This window comes from Xenopus laevis, chromosome 4L (assembly GCF_017654675.1).
Source record: "Xenopus laevis strain J_2021 chromosome 4L, Xenopus_laevis_v10.1, whole genome shotgun sequence".
Taxonomy (NCBI): Eukaryota; Metazoa; Chordata; class Amphibia; order Anura; family Pipidae; genus Xenopus; species Xenopus laevis.
The window spans coordinates 53,279,767-53,300,872 of NC_054377.1; the positions used below are offsets into that span (position 1 = coordinate 53,279,767).

The window sequence follows — 21,106 nt, forward strand, 5'->3', positions numbered from 1 at the left end:
ATTGATACATTTGGTTATAAATTTGTTACTTGCCCTGCTGAGCAGCTGTAAGAATTGATACAATAGTTGCTAATACTCAGGGAATTTGCTGAGTGAAAATGGTATTGTTGCAAAAGGTGTAGCAGTTTTAGAGTCTGCTCCTGAATTACTGAACTGCGCAGACTGAAACACCAGAACAGGAACATTCAACTTAAACTTAGATTTTGCATAAAAGCAGTGACAAATGGGAAAGTAATTGAAAAAAAGTCTTATTTCTGGGAACAATCTGAAATCAGTGTTGAAAAAAAGGTGTCTGGAAGGTGAACAACCACTTTGTCTATTATTTGTTCAGCAGCATATATGTGTCCTGGCTGTCATCTGGTCTGGCTAGGGCCCTAGGACACATGGCAGCTGGGTTTTCTCCCTCCCATGCAGAACAGAGCAATATCAGAATCACCTATGTGCTTGCGAAGGGCCCCAACTGTGCTTGTCACTTGCAGCACCAATCATTTCGATATATGGAACCCTTATAGTTTTTCATGCTGGCCTGCCAGCTCCATACTGTACAGTCACGATGCCTGCTATTGCTTCTCTGTCTCTCTCTAGTAATCAATACAGTTGTTTAATTGTTTATGCCACATTTAATAACTAAAGCTGGTGAGTCTATCACTATGGTGTCCTTCAGTCTGAATGGATCAGGTATGTTGTGTCAAAATAAGAATAAATTTATATTTCTGTCTAGAAGTTCAGATAATGTTGTGTACCTTTTTATAAGTTACAACCAAAGCCACTGTTTGGACTGGGGCCCACCGGGATACCAGCAAAAACTCCCAGTGGGCCCAGGAGTGCAGTGGGTCTCTTGCTTCGTAAACATGCTGTTATTGGCCAATTCCCTATCCTTTTATGGAACAAAAGGCTTAGAAATTGAAAGACTATGGAGATAAGTAAAGAGATTGAGAGACGGAGAGAAGGACCATAATAGTTTGGAAAGTGGGCCCCTAAGCCTAAGGATTTCGGGTGGGCCCCTGGCATTTCCAGATACAAAACTGAACCCAACTGAATGAAAGCATGTAAAAAAAAAGGGGGGGGTTATTATTTTTCTATTTTTTTTTTCTTTTTAAAATATTTTCCCAATTTTCCTACAACATACGGACCAACCCCGATAGCAATCAAAACCTATGTTCAATGTGATAACTAAACACTAACATCTATTTCAATTACAAACAGTGATCTACTTACAATACTAAGATCATTGCATTAATGAAATATCTCATGACATACTTCTCACTATATAGCAACAGTGGTTTAGCGAGGATCAGACAAACTTTGAGAAACAGAACCATGTCAGTAATATTTTGTAAGCAAAGATGAGAACAAAGTTTAAGCCTTGTGCCTGCCAAGCAATCTGGCCAAGTTAGCTGGCCTTTGGGAAACCTACAGTTGCTAGGCAATCCTTCTTCCCCATAGTGTTAAGCAAATCCTGCGGTGCAGGAGGACCAGGAGGGTATAGGGGCCCATTAATGAAAGCCCTAATTCATATACAATGTCAAAAACCTTTAGTAAGTTGGGGACCTGAAAAATAATTTGCTGTCGAGCCCAGTAAAATCTAGTTATGGCCACTGCATAATATCATTGCCAGGAAAAAAAGCAAACGGTAAGGTAAAACAAATATAAAGAAGAAATATCGAGATACAAGGAAAAGCAATAATCTCTCAAACATACAAGTCTTTTGATTATTATATAGCTTTGCAAATTGCTCCTTTTGTATGACCATCATTTCTGTTGGCATCACAAATGTGTGGGAAGGGAGAAAATAGTATCTTGGTACCCACACAGACCGGTAACCAGATTAACCCAATACAGGTTCATCTTGTTGTGGATTGAGCTTTATATTACGTGTGCCTTTGCCATTCCTCTGATGAGCTACTCGGAAGAGGTGGGGCCACAGTATTATGCAGTAAATAACAATTGGCTCTTGTGATTTCATGTCCAATAATTTTGGTAAGCTGATTTTAGATGGTGAGGATGGTCGGGTAGGACGCGGTCTGGGGCTGTCGGTGTCGTAATAATTGTGTGCTGACTGTGGGGTGTTTTCGAGCCCACTTGGTGTCTGCTCACCTCGAGATGCCTTGGAACCCCAGCCTATGGACCCACAGACACTTGAGCAAACAAATCCCCCTGCCACCCAATGTACAGATCGTACCGAAGTGCTGCCACACCCGACTAACCTTTCTTGCCACTGCCTGTTGCCACAATCAGATCTCCCTGCCACAGGCCAATGTAAGATCAGTCTGGTTTCAACTGGGCCCAACCCAAGGTGGTGACGAATAAGGACCCATCATCACCTGCGACCTGCTGCAGACATTTTAGTCAGATACTGATGTTGCCCAAAAGAGATTTATAACTCGGAGTCCCTGTATCCTATAATTGTGACACGTGTTTGAATCACACCTTCAATTAAAACTGGACAGCACCCACAGTCAAGGAACAGGTACAGACTCCATTTTCTTCTTTCGGCACAAAGAGTTGTTGAACTGTTTATCTGCGCACTTCTGTCTTGAAACATATTCATAGATCTCCCGCGCCTTTCCACCCTTCCCCTACCTGGACTCGACGCGCGCTGACCGCAATTGTGAGACCTGCGAAAGTGCAGCAGCCGCGGTACTGCAAAAACCCAGCACCCTTTGCCTAGCAATTCCAATGTAGGGCACGTTCCCTGGGCTTTGGGGTCTCACGTAGGCGCGTGGAGAGGTGGATCGGGTCCTGATGCCTCACAATAATATCTAAAGCCCCACATAGAGTCTGTCTCGTGGCCAGACGGCCACAATTGACAGCTGCAATTTGGACTTGACAAAATTCAGCCATCAACTAAACATATTCATTCTAGTTTTGCTATTGCTGCGTAGTGCGATGGCGAAAGAGGTTCTTAACAGGTGATTGCAACTGGGATGCTGTGCTTGATGCCTAGTCTTGAGTGCCGCTTTCTGTTAGGGCACCTAATAGTGCCCTTCACTCTGTCTTAAGAAATTACTTACTGCAAGCGAGATCGAGAACGTTTACCATACAAATTGTGCTCCTCATAGTCATGCTAATCAAAATGGACCTCATAGCTACATCAGTGGAACTTAGACCGTTATTCCTTTGGTGGAGTAAAAAGAACTATGCGCATTTCCTGATGTACTCCTGCCACTATTCCCGGTGTACTCCTTTCACTGTTCTGGAGATACAGGGAGCAGGAAGGCCAGCAGTACAGAGGGAATTGCAGGTTCACACATTACTTTACTATTATTATATTAAACTCTTGGCAGTGGTCCCCAACCAGTAGCTCTGCGAGGCAAACCATGTTGCTCTCCAACCCTTGGTATGTGCTTCAGGTCCGCAAAGCAGGGAGCTTTTATTTTGAATTGTCAACTTGAAAGCAAGTTAATTGCCATTAAAAAAACTAAAGTATAGTGCCAAGTAGAGCCCCTTGTTGGCTGCTGTCAACATAGGGGCTACCAAATAGCCCATCACAGCCCTTATTTTGCACCCAAGGACTTTCATGTTTGTGTTGCTCCCCAACTCTTTTACATTTGATGTGGCTCACAGGTAAAAAAGGTATGGAACTCCGACGGTAACTTACTAATATCCTAATATTTTACAACTGGGCGTACTTTACTTTATTATAATACACAAATTTCAAGAGTCATGTGACAGAAAGACATCAGAATCACCGTTTATAACTGTGACATCAGAACTCACCGTTATAAGGTATTAATTTACAGGATATTTGGCTTTTGTGATATATATAGTGAGCAGGACACCAATAACGCGGATTCCTACAGAAAAAGCCTCTGTACTTTTTTCCTTTTGTTGGCTGTAAGGAAGTAACAGAGGAAGTTAGCCTTTATGTTTATCGTTTGGCAAAGAGAAGCGCATATTAGTATTTTACTCACACTCTGCATAATACTGGTTTAGAATTACTAAATGAAGAAAGAATTATCCGGGCTTTCTCATTTCAGGAGTAGCATCAGATTACAGTTGTTATAAGTTGAAGAGAAATGTGGAGGAAGCAACATCATTTTGAGTTGACTCCTTACCTTTTGATGTTTCCCATGTATTGGCTTATTTTGCACTGGTGTGTATCATGATTTCAACTTTGTTTTTCTCAGACACATCTTCAGTTGCACAAGTTGACATGTGTCCTAGTATGGATATAAATTACAAACATAAGTCACTGCAAACAGTAGGATAATCTGGCGGGCAACCGATAATAAGCTTTTGTCCATTAAAAAAAAAAACAACAAAGTTTAGTCACGTTAGTATAACAACCACTGTAATGATTTCTAATTTGTATAAGTTCTTGCACTAAAGGATCACAGAGTTAAGAATAAATGACATGGTCATTATGATAGATAAGGTATCATCAAAGCCTTACTGATAATATAAATGCTGTGATGTGAGATTAATGTATTGTTAATTTGGTACTGGCTAAAGATCTCATCAGGCTCTCATATACCATGTGTCTCTTGCCTTTGTGATAGTAAACGATGGCATCTGATGAAACTCTAAAACCCCCTAACTGATGTATTGTGACCCTGTTAAATCACCTCAAACTTTATCCTCTCCTCCTACATGATCTAGAAGATTGGAACTAAGTAATAACCATGTTGGGGTTTTATGCCATGGAATTCTCTAAAAACAGCTTTATGTGTACTGACTTTTGTGTTTGTCTTATTATTGGTTTGTTTTGTGTTTTTTTACTATTATACTCCCTGAGTTACACTATGATGTGTGTATATTCGATGGGAATTCAGCTCATAGGCCTACCACTTGTGCTCAGAGTTCCATAGTATACTAAGCCTCGTGTTTGAAGTTCCAACCAGTGTGTGGATGTTACATAAAGCCATTCATTTCCCATGTTAGTTGCTTGTCGTCTTCCTTAGCTATAGTATTCCGCCTGTCATGTTCCAAGCATGATGGGTGGTTGTCTAGAATGCCCATTTGTTTATCAAACGCTGATCTCACCAACTTGCATAATGTGTTTTTAAATGTCCAGATGGTTAGATAATAGAAAAAAAAAGTTCTGTTGTGAGATCTTGATTGACGGAAGATTCATGCTTCTGCACCGTGCTGCGCTGTCGTGTTCATTGCCTTGTTTAGGGCAGTGGTACACTGGAGATTATTCCCCATGTTAAATGACATCTCGTGTATGAAACTGCTTTCGTTTTCTTACCATGCATAATGTGAGCAACATACACCTGCAGCTCTAAGCCAATTAGTTTCTTCATTACGCATACTTCAAATACTTGGTGCCATTACACTGGCAGATTTAAGCTACGTTTCAGGTCTGTATCTTCACCCATCTGATGTGCCACCCAACCGATATCTGTCCAAAAATCATGTGCGTGGGAGGTAGGGTAGGCACATCCTGGGGACAAAGCTTATGTGTGTTTTGGTGACCTCGTCAAAAAAGCTTATATGAGTATTGCATTAGCTTTAGTAAAAGCAGAAATATCTGTATAGGTCTTTCCATTCTGTTAATTGTCTAATTTTCAATGGCTGAAGAGCGAAGTGAAGACAGGGTGTTTTGTACTCATGGTAGCACATTTTCCTAGGGTGCAAAATGTCCTTTTTGCCCGTGGTGCATCTGCTAGCTACTATCATAATATTTATGTTCCAATTCTTCATCCTTGCTTCTCTGTCCCCATATAACTCTTCGTGCAACAGAGGACAAATTTAGAAGAAGGGAGGACAGTTTCGCGGCGCAGCATAAGGAGAGAAAATGCTTCTCGCCCCCTCTATGGGAACGTGCAAGCTGGTATGAGCAGTGAGAGAGTGCCTGTGGGCACAATGATCATCTACCTAATTTTATATAAATTTTTAGCATCTGTATAGTGAACTGTCTTAATTAATCAGTAATCATCTTGATCCTACGCTTACATAGAATTGCTCTACAACATGGCAAAAAATAGTGAAATGAACTCACATGATGTAACCGTAGAGAGCTAATTATATGAATGGTAATGTAGTAGTATCTGTGTCCACACACACAGGGGATAGTAAGACTCATGACGCTCTCCAAATAGTCGCCCATGATGAATGCTGGTCTCTAACCAACGATGTGATGCAATTCAGAGCTGGACTATCCAGTGAACGGCAAACATATTGCTGAGCATTGAGTGAAATATGAGCGATAATTAAGTGTATAAATTGATGTGCGAGGAAAAGCATTTTTTATAGCCACTTTTTCTAATTGCAAGTGACACCTATTGCATGTATGTGTCTGGTTGTCTGTCTCATCCTCACAGTCATAGGATGTGCTTGGTACGTACTTGACACGACTGCTACTGTTTTGGCAAAACAGCAGCATTACCTTATTCATAAAAATAACATTCATTCATCCTATAGTAAGCAATTTACATTTTTATTGGATCTTATTATAATTCTGGCATCGTACATCTCAAAGTAGTGATTGTGTTGTAAAATTGATGGTATTCTTTTTTCATTATTACTATTAAATCTGAAAATTTATGTGGGCTGCTTTTTGTTTAAAATATATTTTTTCAGTTTTGGTACCCAAACATGATCGGGCTGCAGACTCTGTAATATAACACAACAAAGGAATTTTCAATACCCACTGATTCTTTTTTTTTTTTCATTTGAAACAACTCGACTAAAATGAAAATAAAGTTGTAAAGTTGAGCTGAGCCACCCCGGGTGCTACTTCTTCATAGGCCCACCAGTTTCTTGAACCATTTCATTTTATAGCAATAATAGTTCAGTAGACCAGGGGCAGGGTAATTTTGTATATCCATTATGCTTAGGAGACTCGCACACCCATTCATGAGAATTTGAGTGAAGGTGCAAAAAGGAAAATCTGCTATGGTCAAAATCTTCCCAAATACCATAAATTCCAAGAGATGCAGGACTATCTTCAATAATAAGACATTTATAAAAGTAAGAATTCTAACTGTTCAGTGGACCCCAGGCTTTCATATTCTGGGGGTTTTACATTGATACCTAATGATGTGTGGGAGATATGATGCTGTAGAGCTTTGAAGGTCATTTTTCAAAAAATTCACCAATTTCTATAAAACATTATAACTTTAGGAAACAATTGCAACTTGGTAGTTTGGAGTGCAAACATATATTTACCCATTTTTGATTCACCAGAATCTGTTCTTTCTAATAATGGGTAGTTTTCTAGGGTAAACCTACTGTTAGTGGAATGTTTGGCCTTGAAATCAGAAGTATGCCGTTTAGGGAGCGGTGCTTTGGAAATTTGGTAGTGTACTGCTTGTAGATTTTGAGCTATACAAGTGAGAAATCTCCATAAAACTATACATATTTGGTATTGCCGTGTTCAGGAGACATAGACCTTTCCAAATCGGCTGTGTTCTCGTTAAATAAAATAAATGATATTTCTGATATGTGATTGTTCTTTGTGAAACATGATTTTTTTTTCATTTTATTAGACACTTAGAAGCCTATATTTTTTTACAGAAGTAGAATTACACCAAAATTCTTGCATATTTTGAAAGTTCAGGTTGTCCTGAAAAAAACAATATATTGTTTTCCTGGGTAAACTAAAAGACCACCCCAGGAAAGGCCCTTAAAGTGAAAGAGTGCAAAATATCTAAAAACTGCTTGGCAGTAGATGTTTGCATCTAGGACAAAACGGCTGGCAGGGAAAGTAATATGATCAGTGAGAAAGTAACCAGTATATTGTCACAACAAATTCTTAGGAATGTGGCAGCTAAGGGCCAATTGCATTTCTTGTTTGCTGAGGTACAGACATACCATTGCCAGGAGTTATGATTATCATGGCACAACTACGTTTCACATGGAAGGCGACAAATTCACTTTAATGTTCAGAAATTACAGGCAGGACAGGAATAAACAAGTCTTTAGGGGGATATATTTTTACTTTAGCGATGCCGAAGTAAGAATCAAAAGACTCAAAATTTTCAAATATAATTGGCTATATTTTTGTTTTATTCACATAGGGATACAGACTGGTGAAATCGTAATAGTGAATGTGTTCACCGGGGCCACTTTATGGTAGAGCTTTATAGCATTTGTGCGGCCACCATAGAGGGCATCACAGGGTGACAAAGGTTGGGGAAACTGTAGCCTTTGCTGTAGGTCCTTGTCAGATTCCAACATAGCATGCCATTCGTGTTCCCAGAGTTCACGGACCTCAAAGCCTTTTGTTTTTTATAAAAATTCATCTTGATTTTGTGTTTTTTGGTTCAGTTGACTGAAATAAGTGCCAGTTACCCGATTAAAGTCATCTTCACAATAACAAACACGGCATCCATGGTAAAAGCAACCTTGAAATTCAAAGGCTATATGTTTGCCATTAACAAAAGCATAACCGGCCAGGCATGTTGTATAGAGATCCCCTCTTTGTACGCAATGTACATTGACCACTGTATTGCCGGTGTTGAGAAACGTTTATGTTTCTTATTGTAATTGTCAGGGATTAAGACTGCAATACAGTTTTTGGGTAAAAACTTTAAGCTGTACATTGCCATACACACAGAGGCTAAGGTGGTGTACTCAAAAGGGTCGATTGTGTACGTAATTACCTCCGGCTCATCATTCGAGTTATATTTAGTGACTGTTTTATCTGTCGTGTTTATAATGTTTTCTCTATAGCAGGCACAAGCCTCCTTCAGAATTTTAGAATTCTGAATGCAGTATTTTTTTAAGTTGCAATTGAAAATGGAATTTACAGCTGTGGTTTTGCTTGTACCATGTAATGAATTCAGCCTTCTCATCAGGCGTCATATAATCAGCCCCATAAAATTCTATGGCTGGCATGGCACCTATATAGCCCTGATTTTCACCCGTGTTAAAATAATGTGGAAAGAAGCCTTTACTTCCACTCTGTCCATACACCTAATGCTGCAGGTAATTTACTAAGTCTCATGGGTAGGAAATTGAAAGAATCTATAAATGTAATACCCAAGTCAGCCACTGTAACGCACAGCAATTTACCACCCTGAGATAGTAGGTCTATTTGAATACACTCTTTTAGAAGGCTAATGTTTACACAGGTGTGACAATGGTTGCTATGGTTACACTCATTGTGATGCTATACACAGAGAGATAATGTCTGGTTGCCATGGTTATGCTCTTTGTGATGTCATACACAGAAAAGCCAAACAATGGTTGCTACGGTTACTCTCATTGTGATGTCATACACAAGAGAGAAACACCTGTGAGAAAAACACGTGAAGGTCATTACACAGATTGGTAGCGGTGGAGTAAGAAGCTATCTTCAACTCTGTCGCTATTTGGATCTTTCCTTTCTTTTTCATAACTGAATTTACTTATAACTTATTTATTTATTGATTATTTATCATTTATTTATAACTTATTTATTTATTATTATTTATCATTTATTTATAACTTATTTATTTATTATTATTTATCATTTTTATAACTTATTTATTTATTATTATTCATTTATTTATAACTTATTATATTATTTATCATTTATTTATAACTTATTTATTTATTATTATTTATCATTTATTTACAACTTACTCTTATCATGTTATTTATAACTGAATTTATTGTTACTTGAAGAAATATTATCATGGAAAAACAAGAGGAAAATTTTAAGATTGATATAGAAGAAGAAAAAACGGACAAAGAAGATATGTATTCATGTAGGAGGAGATCAGCAGGGTAATGATTACACTAATCATTGGGCTCCTTGCTACCTGCTATTTACATATTTGTGGTGGAGCTGTTGCATATTTACTGTTCCATCACAAGAGCTAAGGCAACCTTCCTGGTGATTTTCCACAATTTTGTTCCTCCTGTGCATGTTGGAGTTATCTTCGGGTTGTTAAACGCCTCCTGCCGTCCCTCCTGAAACATTCCGCCTATCGGAGTCTGACAAGCAGCTGTATCTGAGTGAGGAGAGGCCAGAAGTGCAGGAGCAAATCCTCAGCCGTGCGGCCAAAAAATTTGCTTTATATTATTAATGTAGATGTCAAAAACACCAATTAAGTACTGTAGAAATGCCAATTCATAAAGCCAGACAGGTGCATCATTGTACAAGTGTGTGACATCTGTATACTGAAACTGGATCATCATTGCGTATTTCTAAACAACTGCGTGGGATTTTCCAAACTACAAGTTCTTCCTCCTGTTCCTGCTCTATGTACCCCTATTGCTTATATTCACTAGTGCAGTGTCCCTTTATTGCTCCATTACTGTTCTGGACTGATCAACTGCCAAACATGGGATTCCAAAGGCTCAGCCCATTGCGCTGTTCTGCATGAGTACATTGTCCTGTATAATCTTTTGTTATCGGTATATTTATGACCATTACTCACTGGTTTTAACGAATGAAACTCTTTTAGAGTTTAATGAAGGCTTTACATTGTGAGTATAATCCCTATGATTTGGCTACAGAAAAGACACTGGAGACAAGTGTTTGGCATAAAAAGAGATATTGGTTCATCCCAATCTTCAGCAGCTTAGGAGATGGCTCCTCATTCCCACTGGGTGATGCCAACAAAGGACATAGAGAAAAATGGGGCTATTGACTGCCAACCCTAAAATGAGTCACAAAAACAACTCTCAGAAGTGAAAACCATGCAGAAAAGTCATGGCGCTTGAATTTCATGCAGAAATTTAGTTCCACATTGAAGAGAGAGAAAAGCTGGAACTTATCAAGATGTGTTAAGAGTATTTAGAAAGAAGTGAAGTTCGTAGGCTTTAACTCATAGCGTCACAGCATCACAATTATCAACTTTGGGCTAACATATTCTACATCTTGTTACAGAAACCCTTTGTAATTGTTATTGAAATAAATATTTATATTTCTCTAATATTGTTGCATCATTTGTCATTTTTGCACCTTTAGGGGGCAGCACCTCAGATAACGAGGGTGAAAAACTACACCAATTACATTTGCACTTACCAAAATAATAGAAACAGATCCAGTTAAAGGTCTAAACTTCATAATGGCATAGCGGCTCATTTAGCCTCTTAGTAATGTAGATTTCATTACTCCCTATATCTTTCCCTGTACAATAATGCAGCACATGTCAGCTTTGCAGCCAATAGAAAAGCACTTCATTTTGAAAAATATTTGACAAAATATTAGCCACACACCAGATAATGCATTTACCAGCCCAAATTATTGACACTTAACTCTTAATTCCCATCAGCAAATCTTCATTAAAATCTGCCCATGTTGGCACTGGCTTTACGACTCCTTTGCACCACAATATTTGCATTTTGCATACGCAGTGCACCATCGGGGGTTTAGGTCACGCTGGGCAGCTTTGAGGATCTTTTTGAGGGGCCCTACAATGTTTCCCTTCAAACATATGTGAAATATAAACGAATACAATGTAAAAAGGGTATAAAACACACCCTATTTTAAAATATAAGGGTTAGGGATGGGTGAATTTTTTCCCATTGTTTTGCCATGGAAAATGACACCCATAGACTCGTATGGCGTCGCACGCCAAAAAAAAATGTCGCCCATAGACTTTAATGGTGTGTCGCCAACATTGCGCCGGAGGCAAATTTTTGGTGAAACGAAATGGGCCAAATTCACCCAAGCCTAATAAGGGTATTAAAAGTAACTGAGGAGTCCCATAACCATGTAAAGGTGCAAGGCTGCAGGCCGAGTTATACAGGGAACTCTGAGTATCACCCATGTATTATAAGGGTTAATGTACCCCTTACTGTAAATGATAAGGATATTAAAAGTCACTGAGGGGTTCTGTGACCATATGCAGGGGTGCCCAGGACGTCGATTGCGGTCTACCAGTTGATCCCCATCATTTTCCTGGTAGACCGTGACCTGCCCGACGTTTCCACCGTACTTCCTGGTTGTGACGTCCGAAGTCTCGCGATAGCATAATGCTGCAGTCCAGCCGCCATCTTTATTTTACCGACGCGGGTGAGAGCTGCAGAACCCGCTCCGGACAGCCCCACTCACAGTCTTTGGTGGAACATTCCCTTTCTCCTCTGAGCAGCAAGGGCTGGCTGAGAGAGGAGAATGGAGAGCAGGCAGGCAGAGAACGGGCAGGCAGTGAGCATAGGAGAAGGGAATGCGGGGCTGGCTGAGATCAGAGGAGAAGGCAGGGGCGGAGAGCAGAGTCAAGCATGGACATGGAAGGAAGGGAGGGTGAGATATTGAGCAGCAAGCACGTCAGACACAGAAGGTAGGGCTATGCAACTAACACGGACACAGAAGAGGGGCTGACAGCAACAAACATGGACACAGAAGGGGAGCTGACAGCAACAAGCAGTGACACAGAAGGAGGGCTGACAGCAACAAACAGGGACACAGAAAGGGGGCTGACAGCAACAAGCAATGACACAGAAGGGGGGCTGACAGCAACAACCAGGGACACAGATGGAGGGCTGAGCTGAGCAACAAGCAGGGACACGGAAGGAGGGCTGACAGTAACAAGCAGTGACACAGAAGGGGGGCTGACAGCAACAAGCAGTGACACAGAAGGAGGGCTGACAGCAACAAGCAGGGACACAGAAGGAGGGCTGACAGCAACAAGCAGTGACACAGAAGGAGGGCTGACAGCAACAAACAGGGACACAGAAGGGGGGCTGACAGCAACAAGCAGTGACACAGAAGGGGGGCTGACTGCAACAACCAGGGACACAGATGGAGGGCTGAGCTGAGCAACAAGCAGGGACACGGAAAGAGGGCTGACAGTAACAAGCAGTGACACAGAAGGGGGGCTGACAGCAACAAGCACTGAGGGGAAGAGAGGGATGAGCAGCAAACATGGAGGGAAAGGGAGTGTGTTTAAACTTTCATAACCAGCCAAATTTTGTAAACTTAATATGGTAATTAGGAGGTGTGGTCAAAAAATGGGCGTGGTCAAAAAATCGCCGCACGTTACCAAGGTAGATCTTCTTATGGGGGCCAGGTGTCAAGAGTAGATCCCAGTGTATCAAAGTCTGGGCACCCCTGATATAAAGGGCACAAGGCTTCATGCTGAGTTATACAGGGAACTCTGAGTATCACTCATGTATAAGGGCTAATGTACTTCCTACTGTAAATTATAAGGATATTAGAAGTCACTGAGGGGTTCTGTGACCATATAAAGGCACAAGGCTGCAGGCTGAGTTATACAGGGAACTCTGAGTATCACTCATGTATTATAAGGGATAATGTGCCCCCTACTATAAATGATAAGGATATTAGAAGTCACTGAGGGGTTCTGTGACCATATAAAGGCACAAAGCTGCAGGCTGAGTTATACAGGGAACTGTTGTTATCACTCATGTATTATAAGGGATAATGTACCCCCTACTATAAATGATAAGGGTATTAGAATTCACTGAGGAGTTCTGTGACCATATAAAGGCACAAAGCTGCAGGCTGAGTTATACAGGGAACTCTGGTTATCACTCATGTATTATAAGGGATAATGTGCCCCCTACTATAAATGATAAGGATATTAGAAGTCACTGAGGGGTTCTGTGACCATATAAAGGCACAAAGCTGCAGGCTGAGTTATACAGGGAACTGTTGTTATCACTCATGTATTATAAGGGATAATGTACCCCCTACTATAAATGATAAGGGTATTAGAATTCACTGAGGAGTTCTGTGACCATATAAAGGCACAAAGCTGCGGGCTGAGTTATACAGGGAACTCTGGTTATCACTCATGTATTATAAGGGATAATGTGCCCCCTACTATAAATGATAAGGATATTAGAAGTCACTGAGTGGTTCTGTGACCATATAAAGGCACAAAGCTGCAGGCTGAGTTATACAGGGAACTCTGGTTATCACTCATGTATTATAAGGGATAATATGCCCCCTACTATAAATGATAAGGATATTAGAATTCACTGAAGGGTTCTGTGACCATATAAAGGCACAAGGCTGCAGGCTGAGTTATACAGGGAACTCTGGTTATCACTCATGTATTATAAGGGTTCAGCAGGTTAGTCCGCACCTGCACCTGCTACATAATGAATGAAATGAAAAAAAAAAATGAAATGTGTTTCAAAAAGGTTCACAAGTAATTGGCAAAGCAGTCATAGTGTCTTGTGCATTTCAAAAAGTTTCACACTGTTTTAGAGGGATAAAAACAATCCTTGTTTTTTTCAGTTTCACATTGACAGAGCAGTCCTATAGTCTTGTTTTCTCATGTCCATTTTTTACCTTGGAATGTGTTCATTTAAAAAAAACAAACATTTCAGTAGTCATCTGTGGGGTTGTCTTATAAGTGTATTACAGGCTTTTATCTTTTTTTCTGGCTTTATTGATGGCATTCTTAGCTGTCCTGTTGTCTTTATCAGATTCATAATGTACTGGGGATGAAGCTGCTGAAGAGGACTTGCTGGCGCAATATGGATATTTTCCAATGTGTCCTTTCAGGCCTGCGATCCAAAGAATGTGGTGAGTTGTACAGAGTGCTGTTTTAGTTTGCTTTTTGCCGTTGCCCAATATCCTGGGGTTCTTCACAAGCTGTGTAGCTTGATGTTTACTGTTCTCCCCCCCCCCCCAGAGATTGGTATTAGAGTTTATCTGTGGGGGCTTTACTGAAGAGCTTCTGTCCACATGCTGTGTCTGGCCACATTTCCCCATAAACTCCCTTTAACTTAGAGATGGGTAAAAAATATACTCTGGAATAGGAACTTGTAGCAACAATCAGGTTTTGGTATATGGCAGTTAGCCATATATCGGCTGACCCTGAATGGTATCTGACTGATAAGGGAACCCATACGAGGGGCCATATACATATATAGAGTACTACACTTACAAACTAAGAAGCACATTGAGTTGTGGCCCAACATGTTTCATTGAATGTCTGACTTCCTCAGGGAAATATCAAAGTGCACACAAAAGTAATTTTTATTTTCATATGCACCTGAGGAGGCTGGACATACAAAGAAACACATTAAGCCACTCCCTTGATGAGTTTAATGTACATCTAAGCTTGTAAGTGCATTACTTTATTGAATAAAATATCACTGATTTTACTGTATAGGAGCGTACCCAGGCCCGGATTTGTGGAAAGGCCACCTAGGCCCGGGTCTAGGGCGGCAGGATTTTAGGGGGGCGGCATGCTGCCCAACCACACCCACATTTGTTCAAAAACACTGGGGATGAGCAGTAGATACAATCATTTTTTAAATTTCCCCATTTATCCAGTGCAGATGATGAAAATTTGCATGAATAAAGGGGTGGGGACAGGGGCGACGAATGGCAGTGGGCCTAGGGGTGCCCTTTATGTAAATCCGGCCCTGAGCGTACCCCTCTTTTCTTCTGTTTGTTTATAAATCCTAGTAGTATGACCAACTACATTTGAGGTGGCTGTGCCCTGTACTGAAAAAACTACTTTGGAATTTGAACTTAAATCTACCTTGAGCCATAGGTAGATCTCTGCGGATGATCAACCTGACTTACAATAACAATTTATTTAGAAACACTACTTTTAGTGCACTTATATAATAATTCTTTAAGATATTTGTATTGCTGCATTTGTTTGGCCCAACAGCCCAGATAACAGGAACAGTTGGAATGGAAGAGAAGCTGTAGCTTCAGCTCCTCCTACATATGCCACATATGCTTCCTCATATGCACATGCACTATACACTGACAGACTGACTAACAAACTACTAACAAATATATATATAAGCACATCAAAGGCTCGCACTCACAGGTCTTACAAATGGAAATAAAGGTTTTATTTGGCAAAAAAATAAGTAACGTTTCAGATAGTACACTAGCCTTTACCAAAGTGCTTAAACAAAATGCTGCAACCATTCAAAGCCCCTGTGGTGGGAAAGGGAATTAAGTGATGTCACTGCACCTAACTGACAATTTTTTTTTATACAATACATGTTGAAAACAAAAACAAACAATAATAATAATAGATAAAGAATAATCAGAAGGAAATAATCATAGATGTAGCTATTAGTTAGCAATGAATAAAGAAATGTTGTAACAAAGATATCGTATTTAGCATATTAAGTAATCGTACTACAGGCATAGGATCCCTTATTCGAAAACCCGATATCCAGAAAGCTCGAATTACGGAATGGCTGTCTCCCATAGACTCAATTTTATCCAAATAATCCAAATTTTTAAAAATGATTTCCTTTTTCTCTGTAATAATAAAACAGTAGCTTGTACTTGATCCCAGCTAAGATATAATTAATCCTTATTGGAAGCAAAACTAGCCTATTGGGTTCATTTAATGTTTAAATGAATTTCCAGTAGAAGGCATGAAGTCCCAAACTATGGAAAGTTCCTTTATCCGGAAAACCCCAGGTCCCGAACATTCTGGATAACAGGTCCCATACCTGTACAATGTTTCAAAAATGTTTGTATAAAAAAGTCAGAACAAAGTTGTTAACAGAAGACAAACATATCACTGTGTATGGTTATTTAAACAATTAAATACATAGAGGTATTTTAAGTACACTGCTTATGAAGCCGTGACGTAGGAGCATGCGGTATACACCTAAACATCCATCAGGGAAATACCCGCTTTTAGGGTTGTTAGTAGGGTGGCGGTTATTAGAGAAGAACCGGGTAGTGAGAGACTAGTCTTAAATGGTATAAACTGTACCTTTGTCGAGATGTAAGCTTTAAAGTGCATATCATAGCGATATGGAGTCTGCCGTGTTTAGAAGTCGGTCTGAACATTCTGGAGCTGCGATGCCTGTGTAATTACTCTGTGTGGCCAGTAGATGGTGGAGATGGAGGGATATATGTGAAAAAATAAATTGGCAGCATAATAGGTTAACAGTTATTCGTTGCGTTACTATTGTAGAACATATCTTGGTGTACCTGAATGTGAGTGTGGAAAGGTGGAACCAGTGAGTAGTTGTCTGCAGGTTGTGCAGTCTGTGCATCGGTAGCATCCAGGGTGTAGGGCAGGGGTTTCCAAACCTTTTGCAACAAGGACCAGATTTGCTGAGGTGAAAATGTGTGGGGGGTGACCATTCAGCCTGACATCCATTCCGAGGTAGCTAGCTTGCGATCAGGACCATTCACTCCTGGAGATGGATGCGTACACTGCTCTTAGGAAGTGGAGAAGTGGAGTCTGTTTGGACTTATTCTCCACGCCTCATTTAAACAAGGAATCGCATAGCAGTAATATTTGGGTACATGATTAGTGAAATGATCATCTATACTGCTGCCTGTGTGCTGAAGGTGTTTACAATAGACACGTACTGGCACGTAGTGATGCATCCATCTTTAGTATCTGTATCTGTAGAGCGGTGCGTCACTACGTGCCAGTACGTGTCTATTTCTAACACCTTCAGCTCACAGGCAGCAGTATAGACCAAGTGGCAGATCATTTCACTAATGTGCCCAAATATTATGGATACACAATTCCTGATCGCACTATGCTGGCAGGCCACATTATTATTAATTTCATGACTGAGGCTGAGGGCTGGTGTAAATTTAAAAACGGGCCGCAATTGGCCCACGTGCCGAACTTTGGACATGCCTGGTGTAGGGGGTTGATAACATTGTGCAGGATCTGTGATTACGAGTTGGTCGTCCTTGTTTATAGGCCACAAGTGGAGGTAGCTTGAAGGAAGGTGGTAGTGTCTTATCCTTCTGTACAATCAACCAATAGTTATGGATAGCTCTAGTGAAGGATCTGGTACTAGGTGAGTATGTGGTGAGGGAGTCCACATTACTTGTCGTTGTGTTGGTATTTAATAGGGTCAGTAACTCATTTTGTGTAAAACATGTAGCTCGCAGACGGCAATTAAGAAGTTTGTGTTGGGGGTGACCACATTCTTGGAACCGAACCATGTTTGTCTAGTTGTTGATGAAGTCTGCTCAGGTCCGTGTTGTTCCTTAAAATCCAGATCATCTGGGAATATGGAATACTTTTAAGTAGATGTGGCGGGTGGCAAGACGTATGATGTAATAAAGTGTTTCTGTCAGTCTCCTTACGGTAAATGGTGGTGGTAAGCTGAGTGCCCTGTTTCATTAGCAGAATGTCCAGAAAAGGGAGTTCAGGAGTATCCACATGTGCTGTGAATTTGATTGTAGTACAAAGACCATATGCTCAGCATCCATTGTGCTGGATCAGAAGAGAATATGACTCCTACACCTGATTAAGTTTCCATAATTATATGCAGCTCAGGGTAAATACTTACCAGCTCTCCATAAGAGGATGCACATGCAGTCGGACAACAGTAATGCAACGAATAACTGTTAACCTATATTGCTACCAACTAATTTTTTCACATATATCCAGTGTCGGACTGGGATACCAGGGGCCCACCAGAAAACCTTAGAACATGGGCCCACTTTCCAAACTATTATTCATCCTCTCCTCACTTAACCTCTTTATTCTCCTAGTCTTTTATGTCTACTTACTATACTCTATTCTTCCATTATTAAGCCTCTTTTATAGAGAATAGAGAATGACCATGAAATGGGCCAAATGGTTAGAAGCCAAGTGGCCCACTGACACCTGGGCCCACCATGAGTTTTCCTGGTTTTCCGGTGGGCCAGTCCTATACTGCATATATACCTCCATATGGGTTGCTGGGTCTAGTCGCTTAAAGGACCAGTAACATCAACATTTTTTTAAAAAAAATGTGATAGTATACATTGAAAAATAAAGACCAACACAGACAGCGCCGGGCAATACACGGGCCATTGCAAGCACGACAAGTTGCCGGTGGCCTCAGCTTCGTGAGCCGGGGTGGCCTAGTTTCTGGCCCTGCTGATGCCCACCAGTTGCGCCTCATCCACCAAGTAAAGGAGACAGCATGATGGACTGCAGAGGCGGCCATGGGATCCTTCGATCTGTCCCTGCGCATTGCAGCTTCTCAGCGTCTCCACGTCGGGCCGCCTGCAAAATCCTCTCCAGGCTCATCGCTTTTTACGAGGAGATTGAAGTGCACTGCTGCACCCCGGACTGTAAATCTGTTCTGAAGATTGTTGTTGCACACACAGAGCCAGACAGCGCTGGGCAATACACACAGAGCCAGAAAGCACCGGGCAATACCTTAGCATAGCACTGGGAATTAGCACTTACCACCGCAGCACCTACAAGCTCTACCTTCCTGCTGTTACCTTTGATACCTTTCTCCTGTGGCCCAAGATCAATCGGGTTCTCCGTACAAGTTCGCATAACTCTCCCAGCGCAGGGACCTCAATGCGCCAATAGAAACACCGACACCGATTCAGTGGAGTAAATGCTTACAAGAGCCTGCGCTTAGCGAGAGTTATGCGGACTTGCATGGAGAACCCGATTGATCTTGGGCCACTGGAGAAAGGAAGGTAGAGCTTGTAGGTGCTGCGGGGGTAAGTGCTTATTCCCAGTGCTATGCTAATGTATTGCCCGGCACTATCTGGCTCTGTGCGTATTGCACGGCGCTGTCTGGCACTGTGTGTATTGCCCGGCACTGTCTGGCTCTGTGTGTATTGCCCGGCAATGTCTTGCTCTGTGTGTGCAACTACAATCTTCAGAACAGAGTTACAGTACTGGGTGCAGCAGCTCACTTCAATCTCCTTGTAAAAATCGGGCAGCACAGGAGGAGAGAGACGGGGCAGCTCAGTGCAGGGGCTGGGGGTTCGGGAAGAAAAAAACATGCCTGGGTGAGACGGAGGAGCAATGCTGGGAAGTGCGGAGACATGTGCCAAATGGTTAGAAGCCAAGGGGCCCACTGACACCTGGGCCCACCATGAGTTTTCCTGGTTTCCCGGTGGGCCAGTCCTATACTGCATATATACCTCCATATGGGTTGCTGGGTCTAGTCGCTTAAAGGACCAGTAACATCAACATTTTTTTAAAAAAAATGTGATAGTATACATTGAAAAATAAAGACCAACACAGACAGCGCCGGGCAATACACGGGCCATTGCAAGCACGACAAGTTGCCGGTGGCCTCAGCTTCGTGAGCCGGGGTGGCCTAGTTTCTGGCCCTGCTGATGCCCACCAGTTGCGCCTCATCCACCAAGTAAAGGAGACAGCATGATGGACTGCAGAGGCGGCCATGGGATCCTTCGATCTGTCCCTGCGCATTGCAGCTTCTCAGCGTCTCCACGTCGGGCCGCCTGCAAAATCCTCTCCAGGCTCATCGCTTTTTACGAGGAGATTGAAGTGCGGACTGTAAATCTGTTCTGAAGATTGTTGTTGCACACACAGAGCCAGACAGCGCTGGGCAATACACACAGAGCCAGAAAGCGCCGGGCCATACCTTAGCATAGCACTGGGAATTAGCACTTACCCCCGCAGCACCTACAAGCTCTACCTTCCTGCTGTTACCTTTGATTCCTTTCTCCTGTGGCCCAAGATCAATCGGGTTCTCCGTACAAGTTCGCATAACTCTCCCAGCGCAGGGACCTCAATGCGCCAATAGAAACACCGACACCGATTCAGTGGAGTAAATGCTTACAAGAGCCTGCGCTTAGCGAGAGTTATGCGGACTTGCACGGAGAACCCGATAAGTGCTTATTCCCAGTGCTATGCTAATGTATTGCCCGGCGCTGTCTGGCTCTGTGCGTATTGCACGGCGCTGTCTGGCACTGTGTGTATTGCCCGGCACTGTCTGGCTCTGTGTGTATTGCCCGGCAATGTCTTGCTCTGTGTGTGCAACTACAATCTTCAGAACAGAGTTACAGTACTGGGTGCAGCAGCTCACTTCAATCTCCTTGTAAAAATCGGGCAGCACAGGAGGAGAGAGACGGGGCAGCTCAGTGCAGGGGCTGGGGGTTCGGGAAGAAAAAAACATGCCTGGGTAAGACGGAGGAGCAATGCTGGGAAGTGCGGAGACATGTGCATCGCTTAGAAGTGCTGCCCCATCTTGCTGGCAGAGCACAGCGGCGAGGAGAGATAGCCAGGGAGGAGAAATCAACTGCTGCAGAATGGATGGTCGCCCTGTCACCTTTTCTCAAGAAGAACGGAAATAGAGTTTCAGTAAGTTATTTTTTAATAAAGGCTTTGCAATTAAAAAGTTTAATTTGTGTTAGTCTTTATATTTCAATGTATTCTAACGAATTTTTTTAAAACATTTTTTTGATGTTACTGGTCCTTCAACAACGGACTAGAGCACTAACTGAGCATTAGATGCACCATCTACTGGCCACACAGAGTAATTACACAGGCATCGCAACACCAGGATGTTCAAACCGACTTCT

The 21,106-nt window shown here is 41.8% G+C and overlaps 1 protein-coding gene across 12 annotated transcripts in view; it reads left to right on the forward strand.

The window, feature by feature from the left end:
• The window catches only part of LOC121402811 (zinc finger protein 276-like), a 128,545-nt gene that overhangs the window by 88,870 nt on the left and 18,569 nt on the right, over positions 1–21,106 (forward strand). For all 12 annotated transcript variants that reach the window (XM_041589499.1, XM_041589501.1, XM_041589505.1 and 9 more), the window contains exon 6: positions 14,281–14,380. In XM_041589499.1, coding sequence (XP_041445433.1) covers positions 14,281–14,302 — 22 coding nt within the window. In that variant the 3' untranslated portion in view covers positions 14,303–14,380. The remainder of the gene's footprint in view (positions 1–14,280; positions 14,381–21,106) is intronic.